The 26,137-nt window shown below is 51.8% G+C and overlaps 1 protein-coding gene across 1 annotated transcript in view; it reads left to right on the plus strand.

Moving 5' to 3' along the window:
• Nucleotides 1-25,906, plus strand: part of LOC104842692 (hydrocephalus-inducing protein homolog) — a 70,950-nt gene extending 45,044 nt beyond the window's left edge. Inside the window, exons 36-66 of the mRNA XM_010585204.1 lie at nt 300-468; nt 749-987; nt 1,311-1,425; nt 2,067-2,271; nt 2,617-2,852; nt 3,483-3,634; nt 4,617-4,809; nt 5,611-5,719; nt 6,311-6,568; nt 6,906-7,048; nt 7,390-7,608; nt 8,815-8,975; nt 9,844-9,956; nt 12,705-12,951; nt 13,498-13,710; nt 14,396-14,534; nt 14,876-15,041; nt 15,452-15,599; nt 16,823-17,030; nt 17,295-17,516; nt 18,093-18,262; nt 18,442-18,640; nt 18,811-18,969; nt 19,503-19,783; nt 20,130-20,349; nt 21,183-21,395; nt 22,814-22,977; nt 23,291-23,441; nt 23,843-24,073; nt 24,703-24,927; nt 25,430-25,906. Coding sequence (XP_010583506.1) covers nt 300-468; nt 749-987; nt 1,311-1,425; nt 2,067-2,271; nt 2,617-2,852; nt 3,483-3,634; nt 4,617-4,809; nt 5,611-5,719; nt 6,311-6,568; nt 6,906-7,048; nt 7,390-7,608; nt 8,815-8,975; nt 9,844-9,956; nt 12,705-12,951; nt 13,498-13,710; nt 14,396-14,534; nt 14,876-15,041; nt 15,452-15,599; nt 16,823-17,030; nt 17,295-17,516; nt 18,093-18,262; nt 18,442-18,640; nt 18,811-18,969; nt 19,503-19,783; nt 20,130-20,349; nt 21,183-21,395; nt 22,814-22,977; nt 23,291-23,441; nt 23,843-24,073; nt 24,703-24,927; nt 25,430-25,906 — 6,145 coding nt within the window. The remainder of the gene's footprint in view (nt 1-299; nt 469-748; nt 988-1,310; nt 1,426-2,066; nt 2,272-2,616; nt 2,853-3,482; nt 3,635-4,616; nt 4,810-5,610; nt 5,720-6,310; nt 6,569-6,905; nt 7,049-7,389; nt 7,609-8,814; nt 8,976-9,843; nt 9,957-12,704; nt 12,952-13,497; nt 13,711-14,395; nt 14,535-14,875; nt 15,042-15,451; nt 15,600-16,822; nt 17,031-17,294; nt 17,517-18,092; nt 18,263-18,441; nt 18,641-18,810; nt 18,970-19,502; nt 19,784-20,129; nt 20,350-21,182; nt 21,396-22,813; nt 22,978-23,290; nt 23,442-23,842; nt 24,074-24,702; nt 24,928-25,429) is intronic.
• Nucleotides 25,907-26,137: the final 231 nt, after the last annotated feature.

Consider the following 26,137-nt stretch of genomic DNA (forward strand, 5'->3'; position numbering starts at 1 on the left):
GGAACCAGGAGAGACCCTGAAATTTAAGCCGCTCACTGCTGAGATTCATTGCCTTCCTTTAAGGGTCAGCTCATTTCTCTTTGAGACTCTTTAAAGGAGGGAATGAAAAAATTCAGTGTTGAGGTTAACCTGCAGCACTCGTGATTGTCTGCACTCTGTGTCAAGATCTGGGATTCCCCAAGCAGAGATGGACTCTTTCCCTTTTATATTTTTTTATGGTCCTACGCAAAGTCCCAGCTGTACTGGTGGCACCTGTACTTTTAACTGCAGAGGTCTTTGTTCCTTCCCTTTCTCCCCAGTTTCAAGCTGGAAACCACAGATGCCAACATACCCGACTTGGCATCCCACTTCACTATCCAGCCACAGAAGGGCATGCTGACTGTCTCTGAGCGCCCTGTGCAGGTCCAGCTGCTCTTCCACCCCAAGATGGAAATGAATATTGAGGACAAACCCATCCTGCGCTGCCAGGTGAGCTGCCCGGGCTGGGTGGTGTTAGCACACCATGTCTTGGGAGCGTAAGCAGGACATGTCTTCTGGAAGAAAGGCTTTAGCTGGGGAATCCTCTCTCATACATATACAACAAGGTCTTTCAGAAACCATTTGTGGTGCTTCCAAAGCGGAGCTGAAAATCTGGCTCTGGAGAAGGCGTTTAAACAGGGACAGTGAGCTGATGGGGACTTTGGGTGGGGTCAGGGGACAGGGATAGACTGGCCTCTGCTGTGTTTACCAACGCTTCCTCTGGTTGCAGGTGATTGAGCCCAGCATCTGTGAAGGAGGCGAGACCATCGCCATCATCCCAGTGAGGGTGTCAGCAAAAGCTGTATTCAGCAAGTACAGCATTTATCCTGCCTCGCTCATCAACTTTGGTGCCATGATGAACGGCACCAGGAAGACTCGCGCCTTCACACTGGAGAACAAAGGCATCCTTGACTTTAAATTCCTCATCTACAGAGCAGACCAGGATGCACCTGTGTTGCCAAGAAAAAGGTGAGAGAAGACCTGCACCACCCTTTCTGCCTGAGGAGGCACCACAGCATGGCTGGTGTGTGACAGACAGCCAGGACACTGGGGTTACTGTCCTTCTGCATCACTGGCTTGTGAACAGGGAGCAGAAGAATGCCTCAGTGTCCCCACGTGTAGGGCAAAGCTGGTGATATAGCTGATCTATCTGTAAGCTACAGCAATAGGAGGTGCAGGCAGCCCTCTGGGAGCAGGAGGACTTTCCTCCATGGGGAGGAAGGCCAGCTCTGGCCTCAGAGAAAGGCAAGGGGGAGCTCAGCATGATGGGTGTTTCTGCTTTGTCCTCTCAGTGCACATCAAATGAAATCCGCCGGGTCCCATGAGAGTGAAAACTTAAGCAAAATGACTCCTTCAGTCAAGCAAAGCAAGCACTCGCTGCAAAAGGACACAAACCCCTTCATGCAGGTGGGTGGCTCCTGCTCCCCAGTACATGCCACTGCAGGTGGTATGGGAGGATGCTGCTGTGCCCAGGCTGGGGGCTCGTCACCACAGGATGGGAAATGGTCTGCATGATGGAGGTCCATCATCTCCCAGCCACAAGCAGGGGCAGGAGCTGCTCAGTCCCACTGACAGTCCCATGCTCTGGCTCAGACCTGGAGTTGTGGGGTCAAGAGAGGGGAGCAGGTCCTGTGTTTGGTAGGTGCTAGCCAAAATAGGTCTATGCAGAATATCCCTGTTTGAACTCCCAGTCCATAGATATCAGATGACCTTGCTTTTTCTTCTTCTCAGTCCCCTCTCTCCTCTCCCATTTTTTCTCACAGTTATTCCTGCTCTCCTGTTTTAGCCCTGGAGGTTGAAGGATGCCAGCTATCACCTTCACCCTTTACACCCAAACTCCTTTCTCTGTGCCACTCAGGACAGGCCTACAGCACCTCCTACCTTCTTCATCTCATCCTGGGGCTGCCTTTGGGCCATGGGGTCATCTGTCCCAGCCCTGGGACTAGTGGCTTGGGCCCAGCTGGAGGCCAAGGAGTGGCATACTCCTTGCTGGGGGTGGTCAAGGTAAGGCTGTTAGACATCAGTCTCTCCTGGGACTCTTTCTGCAGGCTCGCTTCACTCTAGGCATGTTCACGGTGTACCCTGGCTTTGGCTCCATCCCTCCTGGGGGCCAGCAGATGATCATAGTGGATTGCTACGCAGAGCTTCTAGGGACATGCAAGGAGCACCTGTGCATCGATATCAGTGACAGAGACCCCAAGGACAATCCCCTTGGCATCCCCTATACCCTGTTTGCTGAGTCCTGCCTCCCAGGTACGCCCTGTCCACAGGTTCCCATGGCCAGACCTGCTTCTGAGCAGCACCTAAACTTACTGCTTGGATAGAGTGGCCCCCATCCTCAGAGGTTTCAGTCCTTTTCAAGTCTGCCAATGGGGAGAGGCTGGGAGGGATGCATGGAAGGATAAAAGGAAAGCAATACCCTTTAAGACTGAGGGTGACTGAGCTCCATCCTCACAGCCAACTCCCCCACCCAAGGTTGGGTTTTGCAGTGACCTGGGCAGAAAGGGCTTATCAAGCCTTCTGAGAGGCCAACAGGGTCCAGATAAATTCAGCAGGAAGGCTTCTCCACCCTCAGCCCTTCCTCTGGTCTGCTCGCAGCATTTGTGGTTGATGACATAGAGTCCATCTTTGAAGAGCATCGAATCTGCAGCAACAGCAACCTCTGTCAGATCCTACAGACAGTGCAAGACAAGGGCATGTTCATCACAGATGAGAATAAGTTTATCTTCACCAATGTTCTGGTTGGGCACCGGGCCACAGCTCGCTTCAAGATCCGCAATGTGGCAAAAGTCCCCTGTGACGTGGTCCTTTCCATCAAACCCATCCCTGGTAAGGTAAGAACAAGAGACCAAAATGACTGTTGCTCTTTAAAGGCTGTGTGATACCCTGCCTTGTTCTCCAGATTCACTGCTTCCTCTTGCCCAGACTAGTCCAGCTCAGTGCAGGTCAAACTACAGGGGAGAACAGCAATGCCAGGGTGACAGTTGGATTGAATTCAGCATGTCTCTCAAGCAAGGTTTTGGCTCACCCCTCTGGGGTCTTTGGTGGGAGACCTGTACCCTTCTGAATGTCTCTTGGAAGCACGCTCAGCAGGGAGGGGGCGGCTTGGCTTTTACTGGACTGAGGTGCCAGTGTTCAAAGCAGACCATTTTCTCAGGCTCCCTGGTCTCTTCCTTCTCTTTAAACTCCAATTCTAGGTTATTTGCAGAGTTTTCAATGTAGTCCCCACCTCCCATGTATGCTGGCATGGCTGCCTAGTGCTCAAAGCAAGCTTTTGTACTCCTGGGCTTTATGGCAGCTCTCTGTGTGAGGTCATCTTACCTCCTGACGTGGAAGGAGCCCGTCCAGGGAAGCAGAAAGGAAGACATGCTGTCTGGGACTATTCCCCGTGATGCATATATGAATAAGACTGCATCATGTTGAAGGGTGTTTCCTCCTAACACCACTCTGTGGGTTCCCCCAAGCTTAACAGCCGCATTAGCGACATTTTCGAGGTGGATCCCGTTCGAATGTGTGTGCCCAGCCGCTCCCACGCCTTTGTTACGGTGACCTTCACTCCGCAAACGATGCAGAACTACCAGTGCACTTTTGAGGCTTCCCTTGATGTCCAGGCAAGGTAACTCACCCTGTGAAATCTAGGTGGGGCGTGGGGGGACCTTTCTGATAGCTGCCTCTCTTCTGGGAGGACGCAGACCTCTTGGTAACCCTAATGCTTTTGGTAGCCTTAGGTAGAGTACTTCACATTAGATAATATAGGAGGCAGTAACTACTAGCCATAGCAGAGCAGAAAAATAAGGGTCATAGTTTAGCCTATATGAGTGACTATGAGGATGGTGCAGCACTAGGTAGCCAACTGGAAGTTATTGAATCAGAAAAAAATGGAGATGTGCAACAGCTGAGCTGGGGCTTTCCAAGAACAAAGGATTAGATGAAGCGGTTTCTGTGCCAGAAAGTCAGCATGCATTATTTCCTTCTTGTTTACGTTAAAATGAGATGATCCTATGTGATCACCTGCAGTATGTTAAGATATTTTATGTTAAAGGAACGACTGGATGCCTTATAATAGAGGAGCCCGGTTTCTCTGTCCTGGGACCTGTGTCCGGGGCTCTAACCTGCTCTTCCCCGCCTCTTTGTCCTGAATTGGGACAAGATAAGTCACCTTTCTGCCCTAATAAGCAGTTCCTGTTTAAGTGTCCTTGAAATAATCTTTACTGATGGTGTTACTTATTTACTTCTCCCTTCTTGCTTTTATACTATTTTCATGCTGTGCTTGTGCTTTTTGCATATGTTTCCTATCGCCTCAGCCAGTGAATTTGCCATGGTCTCATTTGTTGCCTCATCATTTACCTGCTGTACTGCATGATTCAATTAAATGAAATAATTTTTGTTATCCTGGAAGGCTCTGGCTCTTCAGAGCAGATTCCTCTTGTGAATGGCCCTAATTGGACTGGGAGAAGAGGGATGAGGGGGAGCTGTCTCATGGGGTTACAGGAGCACCAGCCAGGCAAAACGCAGCGGGTGGCACTCATTTCAGTGCTTCCCAAGTGGGGAATGGGTTAATGCCAGCCGTAATGATTTCTCCTCTGCCTCTCCTGCAGCCCTGCAGCAATTAAAGCACAAAGCCTGACCTTCGATATCAGTGGAGATGGGAATCTGCCTCGGGTGACAGTCCTGCGCCCGGTCCTTCACAATAAGAGAGGGAACCCTCTGCTGCTCTTCAAGAAGCTGTTGCTGGGTGATTCAGAAAAACTCCCTCTGGTCCTTCATAACACTGGTGTCATACCTGTCCAGGTGAGGACCTGCTCAGGGAATGCTCTGGTCTGGAAACAAGTCCTTGTGCCATGGAGGAAAGGTGCCAGAAAACATGGTAGAGATGTACCGCTACTCTGTGCATGCAATTGAACACCAAATGAAACCCTTTCCCCATGCTCAGAGCCACTCCATTGCAGGAGAACAACTCCTCTGACTTTCTGGAAGATGCTTTGGCAAACCAGTAGGAAGAGTCTCATTTCTCAGCCAGATCCCTCTAGGAAGGTTCCATCAGCCCTTCACGTTTCTCTCCGTCTCCTTTGCAACCACTGCTGCGGTCTTCACTAGTCTCAGAAATTCTTTTTAAGCAAATGACTGACTTCTACTTTCCAGGAAGGGTGTTCCTCTTGGAGATGTGATTTTTTTTGACCAGCCTATACTTTTCAGTTAAATGCAAAACAAGAAAGTCAGTGGGGTATTTTTCCCCCTGTCTCTCTTCTCATGTTTTGGTTCTCACGTGGGCATGTTTGATGTCCTAGTTAAGTTAGATTGTATTTGATCACATTTTACTACATTTTAATTAAACTCAGTGAGCAGAAGGTAATTAAACTACAACTACCTTTAGTACTTTCTGTCCTGTTTGGTTATATTTTAATTATACCCCAATGTCTTTGAATGCTTTTTTTTCTGTCTGATTTCACTTAAACCTTGTGCTAAGAGCTGCGTTTGAAGCAGGGAAGTGTGCTGGGTTCCCCATGCCGGACCAGCAGTGGTACGGTGTCAATCCACCTGCCATCCTGTACCTACACCAGTGTGGTTATGTTCTGTATTCTCTTTTCTCAGTTGATGATAGACCTGTTGGATGAAGGGGGAGTTTTCTTCTTGAAAGCCAGGCCCACCACACACTGCATCTACCAAGCTGCGGGCATGGAGGAGGACTCTCCTGGAGAAGGTACAATCATTAACCACGAAGTGTGGTCATCCACACAGGGAAAATGTGCCCTGCTCTTGGCTTGGCCAAGCAGCAGCCAGATGTTAGACATAGTTTCTTTCCTGAGGTGCTCTGTATCCCTAGTTCTGCACGTGGACTCTTTGCAGGGTTTCCTCCTAGGAAGTTGTACGAAGTTTTTTCTGTTCTTTTGGACATGGTGGGTTGAGTTGTGGGGGACTATCACCATTTTAGTGGACCGTCTGAGGTCTTTGCTGCATGTGGAAAGTTACCAGCCTGAACAGAGGCAGCCCTTGAGCCCACAGCCAGCCAACAAAAGCTAAAACCGCTCTTTGACTCAGCTTTACATATGGCAGGAGCTGGCTGGATGCAGTGTGAGTGAGAGCTGGGCGTTAACCTGAGTTTAAGATCCTTAAGCAGTGATATGCATCGTGGTGCCATAGTCTTGTGAACCTGGGAGGAGGGCCTGGAACCATTGGCAGGAGAACCTGTGCTTAGAGGCACCTGGGTTTCAACCTCTTATTCCTCTTACACCCCATGGAAATATTTTCTCCGTACGGCCGTATAACTCATCTGATTTCCATTGCTGTGCAGAGAGGAAGCCTCACACTGCTTCCCTGGTCCTGCATCATGGGGAATTAGCAGAGTTTGACGTGCTTTTCAAACCCACCCTGGCCCAACGTCTGGAAGGGAAGATCCACTTGTCAGTGGTGGACAACCCATATGAAGAGACCAACATTCAGCTGGTGGGCGAAGGCTACGAGGATGACTTCACACTAGAAAACATCCATGGACTAGTGGCAGACAGCAAGGAGAACACTGAGGGCTATATGGAGGAGGACATAATTGAGGGTAAGAGAGGAGAGTGATTAAGACCATGTATGATAATTGGTGTCCTCTATATAACCAGGCCTGAGCTACCGCCCACCGGACCTGGTGGTCTGTAAGCATGCCAGCCATGTGCACAGAGGCAGCATGTGCTGTACTGCCTGTCTCTCTGCACCGACACAGCCACATGTATGGGGACGTGTCAGGGTGTTTCCCTGAAAGTGGTGGGGTGGGGAACTGCATGTCTCAGAGGGAGGAAGGCTTGGAGCAAGGAAGAGTTGGACATCTATGTGTCTGTGCATGTGAGGGTGGCGGATGGACCTCACTGCACGCTGAGATCTCTTGCTCTCATTCTTAACAGCTGCCAGAGTGGATCACATCCAGTTCGGGGACTGTCACATTGGGACACCCTACACCGTGACCTTCACGATCACCAATCGCAACAGGGTGGAGTCGATGCGGTTTGAGTGGCTGGCAGGCACTCCATTTCACTTCTCCCCCCAGGTGAGCTTGGATGGTTCTGCCTTTCCCCGCTGCTCAAGCCCTGCCTGGCAGGTTCCTGGGGGCTAGCAGGGAGTCACCACGCACCGGTGAGAGCCCGTTTCAGTGCCACGTAGGAGATGCAAGCCCTGGTTTTGCTGGGGCAGGGCTGTCAGCCCTGCAGAAAAGGCTCTGTGTTATGGGAGATGGCATCTTTTGTTTGTACTTTTCTCTATCAAACCTCAGATAAATACACAGTAAGATGCAGATTCCTAGCACAGCTGCTCACCACATCAATCCCTTTGCTGTCAGTCCTGCCCTTGCTGGTGATTCCAGTTTGGTCTCGGCTCTCTGGTTCTCCGTAGGTGGGACATCTCCATGCTGGCTGTGCTAAGGACATCACAGTGACCTTGAAATCAGATGTCGTGGTTGCCTTCAAAATGCACCTTGTGAAGTGTAAAGTGGCTAGGATCGCCTTCCAGCTGCCGCCAGAGCAGGTTACCGACTGGGACGACCGCCTGCGCACCGTGAAGTGGGTGGATGCCACGAGGGGCCCGGCAGCCACGTGGCCTGTCAAGAAGAAGGTAAGAAGCACAACAGCAAAAGCTGACTGAGCTTACACAAAAAGAGCTGCTGACGGCAGCAGACTGCCATCTCTGCTGGCTAGGCAGCTCCTACTTTCTCCTGACATTTAATCCATCTGTGAGGGTAAGCAGCAGTGCATTTTTAGGGAAGTGGGTGCGCGGTGACCTGATATGCTCACACAAGATGGGGGAGTCTTTTGACAAGAGGCGTTGAGCCACATGCAAATGATCGGTCTCTGCCAAAAGCGGAAGTGTTGCAGCCTGTCTTGAATGGGAGGTCATGTTTTATGATAACATATTTTATGGTATTAAAATCTCATTATCTGCTTCAGTGCCTTTTCACCAACAAGGAGTTAAATCCACTGTGCTCTGTCTCTTGTTTTGAAGTGGAGAGCAACACTAGTGCTCTTCTACGTGTGCCGGCTAGCCCACCAGCACGTTGTGGGTGAGCTCTGAGCTCTGTCTACACTGATAGCAGAGATTTTGGTTGTGGTCTCTATATCGTGTGGGATATCTCATTGTGGAGCAGCCCAGGTACTGTATGGCAGTCACGCAGGAGTCCAGAGAAGTATCACCTCCAGAAACTCTTGCTTTTACTATCATCGTTGCCAAACACACTTATCTTGGGCGATGGTTCTTCCCTAGTTTCTGAACCATTGTAAGACCTGTAGACCAAACTTCTTCCCCATCAGAGCATCAGCAGTCAGAGACTTTCCTAGTGAGTTCATTCCTATGCCAAAATGCCTGTCCCCAACCCCCACCAGTGTGGCTGTTGCCCCACACGAGACATCTGGAAAGCACTTTCTCCTGAGACAAGAAGGAAAAGGTGCTTTCTAGGTTTGTTCATTCTTGGGTTTCTCCATCCACAGAGCTCCAGCAGGGGAGCTTAATCCTAATTTAGAGGCCTCCTGGATTTATAGGTGGCCAGGAAAAAGGTCAGATGCTCTACAGGGTTGAAACACAAGGATGGATACACAGTTACAGTCCCCATGGGTGTATTCACAGTTGAGGTGATGATTGCTTTGCTCAGTAGGTAGAAACAAATACTGTAGTAGAAGGGTCAAATTTTGTCATCTTTCCAGGGAAATAAATGGGAATGGTTCTTCCTAGCCCCTATAACAAGGCTGATTTTGGAGGCCAAAAGGCTCCCTGCTCAGCCTGGCTTTCTGGGCTCTGCTCAGCAATTCTTCCCTTTCCTGTTTGGAGGTGATTGAGACAGACCCTGAACCAGCTCACACTGTCTTGGAGAAGAGCAGCCGCGAAGTGGAGCTTCGCCTCAGTGCTGTCGTTGACTACGCCGAGTTCAAGCTGGATACAGACATGATTCAGTTCAAGGAGACCTTGCTCTTCCAGACAAGGATGTTCACGTGAGTGCTGGAGGCCAGGCAGGCACCTCTAAGTGGGAGCTGCCTTTGCCCGGGGCTGACCCTGTGTCTGCTTCCCCAGAGCCGCACTGTGCTCTGTGGTCGCCTCTGCTTTTCCTTCTACTCATGGTCCCGTGCCAACAAAGGTTACACTGACATGTTTATTGCTCAGTCACTGAATAAACCTCTTCTAATTTCTAACAGGCTAATCACTGACTAATCACTAATTGAAGGGGGGTGCTGCTGCCTGCTAAGTCTGAGGTTTCAGCTTCCACTCATAATCTGGCACATCCCAGGGCCTTGGAGTTCTCTCACATGTGGACTTGAGTCCCTTCTAGGGCTTTACATTCAGTCTCACCTGCTGTTCATCCCTTTAAACAAATCATTTATTGTTTCATCCTTTCCAAGTCCTGGCTGGGTGCTGGGGCCCATATATCAGCACACAAAGCCAAGCAGGAGATGGTGGCTGCCATTCTGCCAAGACGTGCCAGGAGAGGTTCAATTCTGCTGTGCCTTTCTGCTGAGAACAGCTGTGGTTTTGCTTTCATTGCATGTTGCCTGTCCTCATCTGCTTGAGGACAAGTTTGCAGTCAAAATAATGTCAAACCAAGACATAAAGACCAGAATAAGACCCTTGGATTAAGTCTCCTGGGCACCATGTCTGTCCTTTCCTCTTTAACTTCCAAACTTTGAAATACTTGGTCTTGGGGCAGCCCAGGGCAGCAGTCTAGATGTGGCAGAGTTGCCTGGGGAAGAAGATGCTACTCAGCGGAAAGAAAGGGGTACCAGGAGCCCACCATACAGTGTTACTTTTTTACTTGCTTTGTATTTATTGGATGTTTTCTTTTTATTCTTCCTTCTTGTTTTTCAGTTTCCAGCTGTCCAATACAGGGAATGTGGCCCTGGAATACACCTGGATGGCAGCTGTGGAGGAGGAAAGGGCGGTGAGCCTTACTGGGGAGCTGCTCCCACCCAGTCTGGATGGTAAGGCACCGGCTCTGTGTGGCAACTGGGCATGCCCAGGGTGTTTCAGTTGGCAGCTGAAGTCTTGGGGAGAAGACCATGCCACTTCACCCCAAAACATGAATTGCATTTTCATCCCTATCCAGTCATCTACTTTCATCAGCATCTTCCCAGATGCAGATGGAGACTTTCTCCTTGCCCCCTCTCTGCTTTTCAGACCATTCTATGCTTGCTCTGACACTTGGGCTCTGCATGGAAGCTGAGCCTGGCTCAGCAGAGAGCCACGTAGTGGGTCAGGACTGGGAAGAGGGACATCAGGGCACCTCTTTGAGAAGTGTCTGAGACTGGGTGTGATGGGTTGACCCTGGCTGGATGCCAGGTGCCCACCAAAGCCATTCTATCACTCCCCCTCCTCAGCTGGACAGGGGAGAGAAAAATATAGCAAAGAGCTTGTGGGTCGAGATAAGGACAGGAGAGATCATTCACCAATTACTGTCATGGGCAAAACAGACTCAGTTTGGGGAAAATTAACTCAATTTATTACAAATCAACCAGAGTAAGGTAATGAGAAATAAAACCAAATCTCAGAACACCTTCCTTCCACCCCTCCCTTCTTCCCAGGCACAACTTCACTCCTGGATTTGTCTACGAAACCCCCCGAGCGGCACAGGGAGACGGGGATGGGGTTTACGGTCATCACACGTTATTTTCTGCCGCTTCATCCTCCTCAGGGGGAGGGCTCATCATACTCTTCCTCTGCTCCTCCAGCATGGGGTCCCACCCACGGGAGACAGTCCTCCATGAACTTCTCCAACGTGGGTCCTTCCCACAGGCTGCAGTTCTTCACGAACTGCTCCAGCATGGGTCCTTTCCACGGTGTGCAGTCCTTCAGGAGCACACTGCTCCAGCGTGGGTCCCCCACAGGGTCACAAGTCCTGCCAGAAAACCTGCTCCGTGGGCTCCTCTCTCCACAGATCCGCAGGTCCTGCCAGGAGCCTGCTCCAGTGCGGGGTTCCCACGGAGTCACAGCCTCTTTCGGGAACCCACCTGCTCCAGTGTGGGGTCCTCCATGGGCTGCAGGTGGATATCTGCTCCACCGTGGACCTCCTTGGGCTGCAGGGGGACAGCCTGCCTCACCATGGTCTTCACCACGGGCTGCAGGGGAATCTCTGCTCCGGCGCCTGGAGCATCTCCTCCCCCTCCTTCTTTACTGACCTTGGTGTCTGCAGGGTTGTTTCTCTTACATGTTCTCACTCCTCTCTCCGGCAGCTGTTTCTCTCCATCCCAACCTTTTTCCTTCTTAAAAATGTTATCGCAGAGGCGTTACCACTATCGCTGATTGGCTCGGCCTTGGCCGGCAGCGGATCCGTCTCAGAGCCGGCTGGTATGGGCTCTCTCGAACACAGGGGAAGCTTCCAGCAGCTTCTTATAGAATCCACCCCTGTAACCTCCCCCGCTACCAAAACCTTGCCACACAAAACCAATACACTGGGAAAATTGACGGTGTAACAAGGAGTTACCTGACCTGCAGTCACTGTCTGTGTGCAGTTCCCCAGTCCAGGGCAAATGCAAAGTCACTGTCTAAAACTAACCTTCCTGACTTGGGCACTGGAGTGTTTGCTGCAGGTGGAGACCCTGCTCACAGCAGCTATCAGAGCTCAACAGCAGGGCTGTGACTCATTAACCTGCAGTAATGTGGTTGTGTCTGCGTGCTCTCCTTGCGAGCAGCATGGTTCTGCAGGGAAACAGAGCCGTGTGTCCAAGAGGTCTTATCAGGAAATGGAGTGAAGAGAGCTGTCAAACCTTGTGTTTCCTAGCACAGGGAATTTGTCTGATGATCAAGATGGGAGACCTCAACCAGAGTCCTTGATGCTCTGAATGTGCTTCTCTCCCTCCCCTGTGGGTCCTGGTGTTGGCTCTTCCCTGGCACAGGGTACACTTGTGCTGAAGCAGGTCTTCTGGGCTGTGCCATTAGCTGTCTGGTTGTTGGTTATGAAAGTCTGACAAAGAGGAAGGAAGGAAAGGGTGTGAAGGACAGAGCAGCGCTGTTCCCCAAAGCCTTCTTTCTACCACAGACAACAAGCAAAATTCAGTTCTGCAGGCCACAGGGGAGCAGGACTTAACACTGTCCTTAATGCTAAGTGCTGAGGCTGGCTGTACTGGGATGTGAAACAGCACCCAGAAATTTTCCCAGATGCTGTAACAGACATCTCTACTGTTAGTTTCTGGGCATGGTTTAGGAATGAACGCTGGCCAGAAACCGTTCTGCAGGAAAAGTTTGCATCTAGCTTCTGAGTCCTAGAGATAGAGAGAGTTTTAACAGCATGGAGTGAAGCAGCTGGGTTCAGTCCTGGGTCCATTTAATTTGCTAACATAGATATAGCCTTCATGTCCATCGTCTGAGTATTTTTACAGCGTGATGTTCAGTGGTGTGTTTTGATTCAGGCAGTTCTCTGGGTCTCTGCTGGGCCTTTTCACTGTATTTGCTGCCCCCCCATCCTGTTCTTCTTCGTGTCTGTTCTCACTTTCACACCTGTCCCCAGGACTTTCTGGGATTATGATTTAGCAAGCAGTAGCACAGAAGCAAAAAGCAAACTGGCTGCTCTCCCTGTTCTTCATTGGGAGTTCTCCTGCTGAAAGTACTTGGCTAGAGATGCTCCCAGTGTATCCCAGCTCCCTTCTGTCCGTCTGCAGCAGCAGGCAGAGTTGCTGGGAACAAAGGGCTTTCTCCTTGAAGGACATCCTGCTATTATTTCTTCCTTACCACAGGAGATTTCCTCTCCTCCACTTCTGGTGCCTCTGTGAAGCTCCAGGCCAGCCGTTGTTCGAGCCAGCTGGGCCACACTCTGGAGCAGGTCTCTTCCTCCCTGAGCTCGTCTCTGAATGCAGTCAGTGCCAGCCCGCTGTTCTCTGTCGAGCCCTGCAGTGGTTCCATCCCTGCTGGCAAGGAGCAGCTCTTCCAGATGAAGTTCTCTCCAGTGTACGTGGGGGACTTTGAGAGCTGTATGCTCTGCAGGTAGGAAAATTCCAGGCACTTTTCAACTCGTGCTACTGATGGATAGTCGTGGTATTGCCTCTGATTGGGATGGGTGGGAGTGTGGACCTGGGGACAGCCAGCCCCAGAGAGGCAGCAGAAACAACCAACATACAGGAGCAAAGAAAGATGATCATCTGGCCTTGATAGAAGCAGGTATGGAGACACTAGGAAAAGACAGTGTATGAAACATTAAGCTCCTGGAGGGCTGCAAAATCTGGAACGAGAGAACTAGAGGAGCTGTCAAGGGGTCAGCCAGTCCCTACCTATGCTTCCTTATGAGAGAAGCACGGCCTCCTTATCTACATAGAAACCTGTGTGCTGCATTGGTCTCTAGGCATATAACTGTTCATATTTCTGCCATTTCAGCTCTGTTGCCTCTGTGGCAGGGAGGGCAATTCTGTTTGATTTGCTGCTCAATGCTTGCACAGAGAGAGTATGCAACACTGTGTGCTGTACAAGGAGACAGACAAGCAGCTGGCTGTCTGGAAACATTAGTCTGGCTAATACCACTCCCTTTCCTCCTAGTATTCCTAACCTGAAGCCAAATCAGAAGGGCCCAGAGGTGGTTGTGAAGGGGAGAAGCCTGATGCCAAACTGCCACTTTGAACTGGAAGACTCTGACTATATCACTGCAAAAAGGCGCAACCCAGAGTTGCAGGGACCAAAGGGGGTGACGTTGGATCTCAACACAAGAGTGATTGAGTTTGCGGCAATTGGAGTGTGTAGCAGGAACAGCAGGTAGGTGTGGGCACAGCTACTCCTGTTGATGGTCTCCTAATCCCCCCCCTTAACCAGAGACCTCTCCAGCTACTCCTCCAAGCCCCCAAGGCACATCTGTACCTTGTCTGTGATCTGCTGACACTTGGCCACCAGTCTATTTTGGTGCTGGAATAAGGTGCTCACTGAAAACTGCCCAATTTTGTGCTCTCCTTGTCCTTTTCTTCAAGAAGCGCAGCTAGTATGGGTCAGTCTGGGAGGACCACGTATCCCTAGCCTGTGCTTTGTGGCCAGTACAACCTTTGTCCCTTTGAAGAGCATCCTTGGGACATTCTCGCTCCTTTGAGATACCAGTCAGATAGGGTCAGTGAAGGCTGCGACCACAACAGGGAGTACCATCTTCCAAAGGAGTCTTACTGGACTTGATTTTACCATTTTCACTCAATCTTACCGTTTTAACATGCAAGAGTTCGGCTATATCCTTGCTAATTTCTTTGTCAGTAGCTGTTAATCTATAGACAACTGGGAGACAAACAGGGTCCCTAGAAAGCAGGTGAAATGTTTGTGCTGCCAGCATTGTTCCCCTATACCAAATAACTCCTCCTGGATGGTCTCCAGGACTGGCAGTGCCTGATGTCTGCTGCAGGACGGAGTCATTAACATCCTAACGCCACCTTAGTAGTCCTTTTTTGCTTTGTGTGCCCAGGACCTTCATGGTTATGAACCCAACCAGTTCTGCGTATTCTTTCCAGTGGACTTGCCAAGACCCTGAAGCCCCACCAGAAGAGGTGGCTTTCTTCTGCCTCACTGAGAGAGGTCAGATCCAGCCAGGGAAGAAAGCAGAGGTGAGTGCAGAAAACTAAGAAGGTAGAGCCAGTACACATGTATGTCAGTTTAACACCGGCTATGTCTATGCTTACTGAGCATCCCATCTCACTGTGAGCTCGCCAATATCATGAAGAAACCTTTGACTGCAGTGTAAATGAACCGGGAGATGAACCTGTTCTCACCCTGTACCCCACATCTGCCATGCTTTTGCGCTGTAAGTGGCACAGCAGCCTATCTCTGAGCTCACAGCAACATAAGGTGTTGGTTCCTGGGGTTTCTTGGTGGTATAGACTGCACTTCTCTCCCCTCACCTTGCCAAGGGCAGCAACTTTCTTTCATTTGCCTTTTTCTCCCCCAGATGAAATTTGAATTCATCCCCCGGCACCTGGACATCACAGAATCATTCTGGGTCTTTACAATCCCTGAGCAGAGTGTTTCAGTCCCATTCCTGTTGGTGGGCAATGCCACTGACCCGCTAGTAACTCTGGACAGATCCCACCTGAACTTCCAGTTGCTGTTAATCGGTGAGCACTGTGGTTATACCTTACACCCTCAGGTGTGGACTGCTCCAGGGGCCCAGCAGTCCTGTTGTTCCAGCAGGCTCCAACAAGGAAGCTGGAAATGGAAACAGGCATTTGTGAGCAGATCATTCAGCTCTTGGCACCCAAGTGTACAAGGAAGGCAGGCATGTGTCAGGGACATGGCATGTGCTTGGGGCTGTTTCCAAGAGGGGCTTTGGGAGTGATTCAGGGGAGCCTGGGGGCTCAGAAGTATGTTTCCATGTTGGCATCCTGAGCGTGTCATGCTGCAGGTAGTGCTCTTCACTGCAAACTGCCTGCTGGGCTCAGCTGGCAGGCAGAAGCACAGTGGGCAGCAGTGGTCTGGTGGCCAGAGGAACAAAAGGTTTTCAGCAGCTGTTTTGTCCTCTCCCCAGGGCATGAGGTACACCAGACTATCTATCTAATCAACAGTGAGAAGGAAGCCTTCAGCTTTGCTTTCAGAGAAAGCTCACTCTTCTCAGAGGGATGCAGTGCCTCTGTGAAAGTAGAACCCCTGCAAGGCTCCATCACTCCTCTTTCAAGGTAACAGGGCTCACAGGCCAGATTTCCTATCCTGCACGGCAAATATTGCACTAGCATTTTGCTTTTGGGGTTTTCTCCCCTTGGCAGTCACCAGGTGACTCTCAGTAATAGCATACATCTGCCTTGTTTCGTTCCTTCTCAACGGGGACACGATGAAACTGCTACTCTCGTCTTCTAGGATCCCTTCCTGGAGAAATTCAGGCCTTGGATCTTCTACTTTTGATGACAAAAGCATGTTTGGGGGTTTTAACCCTGTGATCCCCAGAGCCACCAACCTCAAGTGTGCAAGGTCTCGTCTCTTCCCCGTGTTCTTTTAGTGACAGAGCCCACCACACATGGCCTGTGCAAAGCTACCAAGAGCAGCAAAGCACACAAGCAGCATTGCAGCCTGTCATGGGGGATGGCAACAAGCTTATATGACTAGCCGTGTTTTGCAGGATCACCTGTCAGAAAACAGATAATCTTTTCTTGTAAACCACAGCTGTGACTTGCGATCAGACGTGATTATGAGTTCAAGCAGTCTAACAGGTCACTAACTCATCTGCTGATCCACCATGGATGTCCCTGTGCCCACTCATAGCCTGCCTTGGGTGTAAGGAGAACGCATTAGCTCTGGGCAGCTTTGCTGTGGCTTAAAAGATGCTGAATTTTGGTTTGCCACTGCGTGCAAGATGAGAGCACCCTGCATCAGCTACTGGGCACACTTGAGAAGTGGTAATTCTTTAAATCTCTGTAGTTTGGTTATGTTTGATCATGTACCCAAAAAATACATAGAAATTACCCACAGAAATTACAAGGCAGTTTGGTGGCACCCACGTTGTACTGCTGTCACGGGAGGACGTTATCCCTGTCATATAGATTGGAGAGATTAGGCATCTCTACGAGTGCCCTCCTTTGTGTTTGGGACAGAAGTGGGGCTTCAGCCCAGCGCTGCCCTGTAGCACATGGGCAGGGCAGTAAGGTAAGCATTAGCTCAGGGTTTGCTGCCTTGTTGTGGTATCCTCTGCTATTTCATTGCACGGGATCATCAGAGCCTAAACAGTGGTCTCCAGGGCTTGCTCCATAGTGGAAGGCCCTGGAAGGGCAGAGTGCTGTTCCTAGTTTCTCCCAGGCCTGGGGTCTCACCACAGCCATTGCAGAGCTGCTTTCCTGTAGAGCAGGCAATGTGAGGCCAAGAAAGTTAAGAGACAGTGAACAGAGCAAAAAGGGTCTTCTCTCCGCAGGTTTCCTGTTAGAGTCTTCTTCACACCAGCACTAGAAGGAGAGGCTGTCTTCAACCTCAAGTGTGATGTCAAGAGGAAGACCCAGCCCCTCTCCTTGAATATCAAGGCCACCGGCTATAGCATGAACGTGTCCGTCAGGTGTGAGGACGGTGATGGCTGTGTCACTGAGCTCAGTGCACAGGAGACCAATGTCATTGATTTCAAGGAGGTGAGCAGCACTGGTTCCCTGAACATTTGCCCCACAAAGCCCTGCAAGATTGAGCCTTAACCAGAAGCTCTGCAGATAACGTTTGAACAAGAGGGAATGTTTTTCTTCATTTATGGGTGTCTAGAGGGATGGAGATTGATCTTTCACACAGGTCGTTAGCTGAATGTAAAAGATGCAGGAGCATGTTAGGAAGAAGCACTTGCTGGACCAGCCAGCACTTTGCATGTGCTTCAACCCCTAGTCCTCACTGCCTTCTCCCCACAGGTACAGCTAAACGAGAATGTCAAGCGCATCTTCAGCATCTGCAATAACGGCAAGTTCAGCTTTACCTTCTCATGGGAACTGAGCGGCCCCACAGCCCGTAAGCAGGTCCTTACCATCACCCCTCAGACGGGCGCTGTGCAGGCAGAGGGGAAAGCAGAGACCCAGCTGGCTTTTCACCCACAGAAGATGTGCTCTTTAAAGGACGTAGAGCTGATGCTGCAGGTGAGGCACCAATGTTTAATATGGGAACTTTGCCTTCCCTATGCAGCAGCTTGGCAGCGGGAGCCCAGAGCTAGGGGTGAGCTCTGTCACTAAAGAGCCTGACTGAGGCAAAGAGGCTCCTGCTGCCAAAATAAAGAGTCTGACAGTTTCTGAATGGAATATTTTAATAAGTGCTTATCCAGGACCACGTTGGGAAGCACTTTTGAGGCAGAACATATCCCCCACACCCTCTCTGCCCCTAATTTGGGGGGTCCTAGATGTGCATGGAGATGAAGCTGTTTCTCCTTGCCAGGTCTCTGCTGAGTTGGGTCCCATAGCTCAGAAGGGTCCTGTCAGCATGTGGCTGCACTGCTCAGCACGTGGCTGCACAAAGCAGGGCCATGACTCTCCAAAAACCCTTTCCCTCTCAGACCAAGCCTTCCACCTTCTATTTCCATTCCAAGGTCCTTTGGCACTTGCTTTTCCTTGTTGTCACAGCAGTCAGCTGTCCCCCATCTTCTTCCTCAGCTGTCTCTGGTGTTTGCAGTTGTAGTTCCCATTTCTTCAGCTGGCTCATACTGTCTTTCACCCCACTAGATCAGCAAGGGTCCCACGTTTACCTGCGTGTTCCTGGCCACCGTGGTAGTGCCCACTGTTCACTTCTCCACCACTAGACTCAACTTTGGAGCCTGCTTCATCTACCACGCTGGGATGCCACCTCCCCAGCAGACCCTTGCCATCACAAACAAGGCAGACAAGGATGTGAGGTAGGCCTTCTCTGCACACTCCTTTGGCCCTTGCTTAGCACGTGCCTGCTCCACGTCCTCATGACCACTGTGGGTGAAATCCTGAGGAGACAGGAGAACCCTAAGTAGCCCTGATGTTGTCATCTGAGCACACACAGCCTTGTGACACCTTTGCTCCTCTTTGCTGTGCTTTCTGCCAGTTTGAACTGCTTGTTCACCAGCACTGCACACCTGGAGGTGGACTTCCCAGGGTGCGTCCTACTCCCAGGAGGGACAGTGGAGGTGCCCATCACTTTCTATCCCAGAGAGGTTGCGTCTTACCATGAGCTTATCCCTTTTGAAATCAATGGTCTTTGCCAGAAGACTGTTGAAGTCCAAGGAAAGGGCACAGAAATGAAGGTGAGATGAAATCCAAATCCTAAAACCCCAGGTGGCTGAGAGCCAGCATGGCTTTCTCTCTAATTTTCCTCATCTCTTCCCCAGCCTACCATGTTTTGGTTTTCTGCCACCCTCGTGGCACCCTTTTCTCCTTCCTTCCTTTCACTTTATATTAATCTCTCCTACCTCAGGTTGATGTTGTAGAACCACAAGGAAAGGTTGTGAAGCTGGGAGCCCTCTCCATCGGACAGACAGTGAAGAAGATTGTCACCATAGCAAACAACAGTGCTGCCCCTCTCACTTTTAAGCTCAGTCTCATGTCCACCATGCCAGAGCTGCAAGAAGTTGGGGTAAGGGCCCTTCCTTCACTGGTGAGCACTTTGGTGTGCCCACGGGTAGCTATGAGCTGCTCTGGGTGGGAGCTAGTAGCTAATTACAATTGTATGCTGTCCTCCCTGCTGGGACTGCTCTACCAGCAAATACTTGCAATGCGAATGCCTCATCTGAGCTAGGCATCAGGCCTCCCCTAATAGCCAGAAGTGAGAATAAAGTACAATTCCCCCAACCTGTTTTAGACACATACATTAGGATGTGACCATACATTTTAGATCTGGAAAGATAAGGGAGATAGCTGAATCTTTAAGAGTTACAGCTCTCTTGGAGCTTATGTGAAATGACTTTGGAAGACATAGTTCAGCTCACCGTAGGCAGATGGACACATCACAGGGGAAACACCTTTGGTACTTAGGAATGCATAGGAGGGAATGAGTGGGATTGGGGTGAGGACAGAATAGGAATTGGAAGACCCTTCTCTGACTCTAGTGATGGAGGATTCACAGCTCAGTTGCCAGATGAAGTAGTCTCCACTCATTTCTTTGGGCAGGTTCTCTGCTTGAACCCCAGCAATGAACTAAGTCTGAAGCCCAAAGGAGACACCTGTAAAGTAGAGGTGACCTTCTCCCCAAAACACCGCATCCAGCCATTCACCGAAGAAGTGATGTTGGAGTGCAACGGCCTGGTGCGCTCCCTATTCATGGTGCAGGGCTCCTGCCAGGGCATCCATGTGAGCTTGGACCAGGATCACCTCAGCTTTGGAGCAGTGGTGCAGCAGAGCTACACATCCCAGCGCATCATCATGCAGAACATGGGCGACATAGGAGTCAGGTAATGCAGAACCCTGTTCTCTCTGAGGGCTGAGAGCTTGGATGAGAGTTGCATGGAGCTGTAGCTTCCTCAGATAGTTCCACTCTGCTTTTCCATCCCAGTGGAGAGCCGTGCAGCCAAGGCTATGCAGTCAGGCCCTGGAAGTTAGCAAGGCATACAACCAAAGGCTTGTTTACAGATAGGTGCAGCTGAGTCCTGCCCAGCCTGAAGCCTTATTGCCAGGTGGCTTAGCACCATGCCTGAGATCCTGTGGAAAAGCTCACAAGAGGATTAGGTACAGCACACTGTGTTTGCAGCCTCCTAGTTGCTAATCCTTCCTTTCTGTCATTGTGCTTTCCTTCGCAAGGTTTAAGTGGGACATCGAGAGCTTCAAGCCAGATTTCTCCATCAGCCCCACAAAGGGTTACATCTCCCCAGGAATGGATGTCCCCTTCATTGTGACCTTCCGCCCCTCTAAGCTGAGCCATGCTATCCAGTACGAGGGCCTGCAGTGCTTCATCCAGGGCAGTAAGCCGCTCAGGCTTACGCTGGCAGGATGCTGCATGGAGACCCCGGTGACCAAAGAGGTAACCAGAGCAGAGGCAGGATGGGTACCCCCCTTGCCCCACCATTTGCACCACATCTCTCCCAGGGCAGAGACTGGAGGACATTTATGTGCGTAGACTCACTCCTGCCTGTCATCCTGCCTGGGTAACCCAGAAAGCTGAGAAAACCACTGGGCAGGATTCCCAAAATTTCTGAGCCCTGTAATTGCCTTTCTCCCCTGTTAAAGGTGCTGCTTCTCCAGCTACCACCTCAGCTGTCCTGGCTCTGCATTGCAGTACCCTTGCCATGGGGACACCCTGCAGGGCTCTTCTGAGACCCTCCCCACAGAGCCACGCTGCTATACCCACAATATTGCACCCGCAGTCACTTTTTCTCCCTGTCAGGGCAGGGGAGGGCATTCAGCACTAGGAGTGGGCAAGGTGTCTGCATCCACCTTCTGGGGCACAGGGATGTAGCGTGGAGGACTACTGGCTTTCACAGGCATTGCAAGAGGGTGCAGCTGGGGGGTGTTGGCTTTTGCTACCAAAAGAGAACCCAGAGCTGCTCTTCAGCCTGCCCGCAAAGGGGCTGTGCAGCTGCAGGTCTTGTCCTTGCACAGGAAAGATACCCTTCCAGGACTTCCCATTTTCTTTCGCCCTTCCTTGTGAGGTGGCAGCCCCCTTCACCCAGCATGCAAAAGACTGATTCCTCTCCTCTAAGAACTGACAACTTGATTTACACCAAAAGTTATGGCTCAAATGGCAGTTTTGCATATGACGAGGAAAAGCTGCTCCCTGTGCATCGAGCTAGTCAGAGTCTGGGTGGAAAGGATTCTTCAGTATGACCAAGCAGTCTCTGTGCTCCTCTGTTGCAGACACTGACTTTCACATGTGACGTGCGTGAGAAGCACAGCCAGACTATCCTCCTGTCCAACCCAAGCAATGAGGCCTGGACCGTGCAACCTGTCATTGAGGGGGAACACTGGAAAGGGCCTGAATTTTTCCATCTAGAGGCCAATCAACAAAACAAGCCCTACAAGATCACTTACAAACCCCTAACCATGAGCTCTGAGAACAAGAAGCATCAGGTATGTGAGCTGTGCCAGCATGCTGACCCTCATAGTGTGACCGTCATAGCTCACCCTGCTTTGGGCAAGTGGTTGGACGAGATGACCTTCAGAGGTCCCCTATGAACTGAAATTATCCTGGGATCCTATGTTGGAAGCTAGGTTTCTTCGTGGCTAGAGGCCAGGTGTAAGGAAAGTTCAAGTGGGAAGTCTGGGCAAAAGTGTTGGACCAGCTAACCCAAAAAGCCAGGTTTTCTGAAGGTCCAGGAAATGAAGTTTGTTCTGTGCAGCTCTTGGTCCCTGCCTGTGCAGCCCAGGGGGGCTCAGAGATGCCCATGCTTAGCCCTGTGGGCTGCAGAGGCTCCCCAAGCCCTGGGCATGACCACTTCTGCCAGCACGGCCCTTTTGCAGCAGGCAGGGAACAAGAGGGGCGAAGATGCCGTGCTATTTCACAGTGCCTCCCTTGCCTTGAACAGTCAGGTGGGAAATGACAGAGATATCTCTCTTGACGTCACCTTGGGTAATGTGGGAGCTTTGGAAAGAGCCCTTCCTGTAGGTCTCAAGCTGGGCAGACGGGGCATGACTGGCCCCTCTGTTTTCATGGACAGTATTTCTGAGACACACCAGGGACAAGCTCTCAAATCAAGGGGGTCAATTCAGAACGGTTCTGGGGTGCTGGAGGTGGGTGTCAGGCACCTGCCCGTTGTCCTGCTCCAGCTGATCTTACACTAAGCCACGATTTAGGCCAGGGCAAGAGTGGAGGCTAGAGACTTCTGGGCTCAATCTCCAGGGTGCACAGCAGATCTGTGCCCTGTAGCATTGCATATGTTCAGTATCTCTTTAATGTACAGCCCTGCATGAAGAGTCCTGCAGTTTTCAGCTGCTCTGGAGGCAGAGGAGATGCCACAGGGCAGGTGGCTATGACCCACTGGCACCTGAAATGACTACTGGATACGAACTTTTCATGGCCCACCCTGGCTGGTGGGACCCTGCCGTGTTAGCTTACAGGCTGTTCTCTTGGCAGTAATGTTGGGGCTAACCCTGGCACTGCCAAGGCAGTCAAGATTAGCAGGGACTGCCACCCCCTTACCACAGCTATGCACAAGCACGGGACTGGCAGCTGATGTGCCAAAGTTATTAAGGCAGGTAAAGGAGTGTTAGGATGGGCAGACCAGCTCTGCTGCAGGGCCAGTGTTTCCTTGCTTTGCCCAGACATGCTGTCTCTGTGTCCTGTAGCTGTGCCAGCCCGAGCTGGTATGACATTGCCATCTCCACCTGTGCAGGACACAGGGCTACAGTCACAGCTCTGCCAGCTGGACTTGCTCAAAGCTGCTCAAGGGACAGCCTGAGACCTGGGAGAGTCCAGGTGTGCTTGAGAGCCAGTAACTGGTCCAGACAGAGAGCAGGAGAGCTCACTTATCCTATTTCTTGTCTTCTAGGGCTCCATCTTCTTCCCATTGCCAGATGGGACAGGCTTATACTACCTCCTGCAAGGAACTGCTGAGGCCCCAAAGTGTTCAGGGTCCATTTTCCGGCAGGTACCATGTAGGACTTCCTACACTGAGCTCATCCCCGTCTCCAACTGGCTGAACAGACCACAGAGGTGAGTCTGGCCCAGGAAGTCTCCCATCAGCAATCCCTGCAGCAGTACAAGGAAGGGCTTCCCACTACCTGGAAGCTCCTTCCTGCAAGCTTTTCAGTCTCCTTGGCCATTTCTGGCTATTGGTGTCTGGGATCATGCTACCCACGTTCTGCCTATGGAGACCCATCCTGGAGGGCTTTCCTCCAAGGTGGATGAGAGCTGGCTCCCTCTGCCTGAGGCATTGAGGATGAGAGGGGCTGTGTTTTACCCCCCACACTGGGTATCCTGTGGGAGTCCTTTCCATTGACCTTCACTGCATCCTTCTCACCCACAGGTTCCTTGTGGTAGTGGATATACTCAAACCAGAAAACCTGGAAAGCAGGTCTCTGCTGCAGGGGCTGGAATACATTGATGTGCCAGGCTCTGCCAAGAAGGACTACAAGCTCACCTTCCTCTCCTACAAGGAAGGAGTCTTTAACACAATGGTAAGTGTGGACGCCAGGCTGTAGGGCCCTTCAAGGAGCTGTTGGCTCACTGAAAAGCTACACACTTGTTTTCATATCTCCATGTGCGCACTGGTGGGCTTGTAGGTGTCCTAGGTGGGTCCCGAACAGCAGGCATCTCTCCACACACCCCACTCACATGTCAGTCTCTTTGTGAGGGTCCCAGTGTGGGCTGCTAAGCACAGGTGGGTCAGGACATTGGTGAGCTGGAAGCAATGTGCAATTGGGAGAGTATGAAGTAGAAATACCACACATGCTTTCCCCGGTCTTGCACTTTATCTAGGTGGCTGCTTATGGCTGTTCTTGGAAGTAGGGCTGGCTTAGCACAGCTGGTATATTTTTATGTGCAGAATGACCAGTGATTCCCTTTTTCTCCGATTCAGGTGACCTTCCTCAATGAGGTGACCGAGGAGTACTTGTTCTACATGGTGACTTTCAAGGCCACCCCTTCGGGACCCATCAGCACTGTTGAAATTACCACCGCTGTTCGGCAGAGAGTGTCCTCCACCGTCAGGGTGGACAACCCTCTGCCTGTCCCAGTGACGTTTGCCATAGATTGCAAAGTGCCTGACATCAATGTTCCCCCGCATTTCACTGTGCCTGCAGAGTCAGAGGTAAGAGCAAAGCTTGTCCAGTATGCTCTCCTCTCCCCGCAGCCTTTCTGGGAGTGGATGCTCTTGAAGGGTGATGCCCTACGTGAACCATCTGGGGCTTCTTTCCAACAGTGATAACTCCCACTTGCTAATAATCTGGAGGGGAAGCAGTGTCTAAGAATATCCCTAGTGGGAATCACCCTGTGCTGGTGGAGTCTGCCATGCTACCCCTTGTGATATGCTCCCATCAGGACTTGCGTGGCAGGTCCTTGTGCCACATGCTCCTTATTTAGTATGGCTGTTTTCAGTTTAGAGTGGCTGCAGGGCATGCTTCACCCCACTGGCAGGGTGTTTGCAGCCTGGATTTGAGAGGAGCTGTTGTGTGCCCTGGGGGAGTATAGGGGTATTTTAGGGTGGGAAGCTTCAGGGATGGTGCTGGAGAGCTCTCAGCTGTTGGGGATGGTCCCCCAGGTGACCTGTCCCCTAGATGCAGCAAGGCTTTGTCCTAGAGAGAGGGAGCTGGAGTGAGGGAGGGTGCTGGGCTACCTTCCGGCACTGTGCGAGCACACCAGGGACCGATTTCCCCCGTCCCAGGCTCTGCCTTCCCCGTCTCTGCCTGACCCAGTGGCTTTTCCATTCGTTCCTCTCAGGCTGACCTTGTCTTTGAGTACCAGCCCACAAAAATGGGTGAGAGCACTGGGCACCTGGTGCTCCAAAGCAGTGACTTGGGTTCTTTCTACTACAACCTGCACCTGAAAGCCACCACAAGCAGGCCGGAGAAGCCCCTCTACTTCTGCACCATGCTGGGCTCTAGTCAGACCATCACCACCAAAATCATGAATTACGCCCGGCAGAAGACCGACTACCTTCTCCAGGTGACCCGAGCCTGCCCTGGGCTCTTGCTGGGAGGCAGCTCATCTGGCCAGCATCAGCCCTCTCCATCGAGGGATCCTGCCCCTTTGGCTTGGCCTGGCATAGCTGGGGTGGCCATGTGAGCCTAGGGGTCTTCCCACTAATGCTGGGCTTGTCCCCAGCTGGACTGTCCTTGCTTGCAGCCCCTTCTCTGCTGCCTGTGTTGGAGCTGCTTTTGCAGGTTCGATGGTGCCTGGACTTCCACCTTAAACCCCAGCTCTGGCAGTAACATCTCTGGGTGCAGGGTTGTCCCTGCTTGGCATGTTTGGACAGTCCTTATGGCCATCCGTCATGGGCACTCACCAGGGGTAGGGTGTGGGCGGGACAGATGCAGTACAGGCAGGGGAAAGGGACCCCAGCCAGTGTGACGGCAGGGGACGATCGGTTTCTTCCCAATGTGCTGGTTCTGCTTTTGTGACACCCCCCCCCCCCCCCCCCCCATGGTCTTTTCTCTTCCCTCTGCAGACCAACTGCGCGGACTTCCAGACCGAGAAAACCATCAGTGTGGCCCCCGCCGGCCCCAGGGGCTCGGAGGTGAGCGTGGAGGTGACTTACGAGCCCTGCCAGCTGGGCGAAGCCAGGGCCACGCTGCAGCTCTCCTCCCCACTCGGAGGGGAGTACAGCATCCCCCTCTTCGGCCTTGCCCTCCCGCCCAAGCCCCAAGGCCCCTTCCTCATCAAGGCTGGCGGCACCACCTCCATCCCCTTCAAAAACGTCTTCCTCCAGCCCACCGCCTTCCAGTACACGGTGGAGCACCCGGCCTTCACCGTCAGGGCCCCCGACAGCTTGCGTGCCAAGAAGACCACCTTCATCACCGTCTCCTTTCAGGGCGGCCCGGCCTCCGGCGGGGCCCCTGTCACCAGCAAGATGGTGGTCTCCTGCCCGGGCGGGGCGGGTGTCTCCTGGGTCTACTACCTCCGGGGCCTCCCTCCTCACAAGTGACCGATGCCCCCCTGGGACCCCCTCACAGTGGGCGTTCGTTAATAAACCCCGGGGCCGATTAATGCTGTCGCGGTCGGTTTGGAATAAACCCGGCGCACACCCCCCCACCCCCGGGGCAGCGGGCCCGGTCGAGCCGGCAGGGGGCGGCCTCCGCGCCGCCCGGGGGCGCTCTGCGGCGTGGCGGTGGGATCACGTGGGCGGACCGACCGGGCGGGGTCACGGGGCCGCCGG

Source organism: Haliaeetus leucocephalus, unplaced genomic scaffold (genome assembly GCF_000737465.1).
Source record: "Haliaeetus leucocephalus isolate CR32 unplaced genomic scaffold, Haliaeetus_leucocephalus-4.0 Scaffold92, whole genome shotgun sequence".
NCBI lineage: Eukaryota > Metazoa > Chordata > Aves > Accipitriformes > Accipitridae > Haliaeetus > Haliaeetus leucocephalus.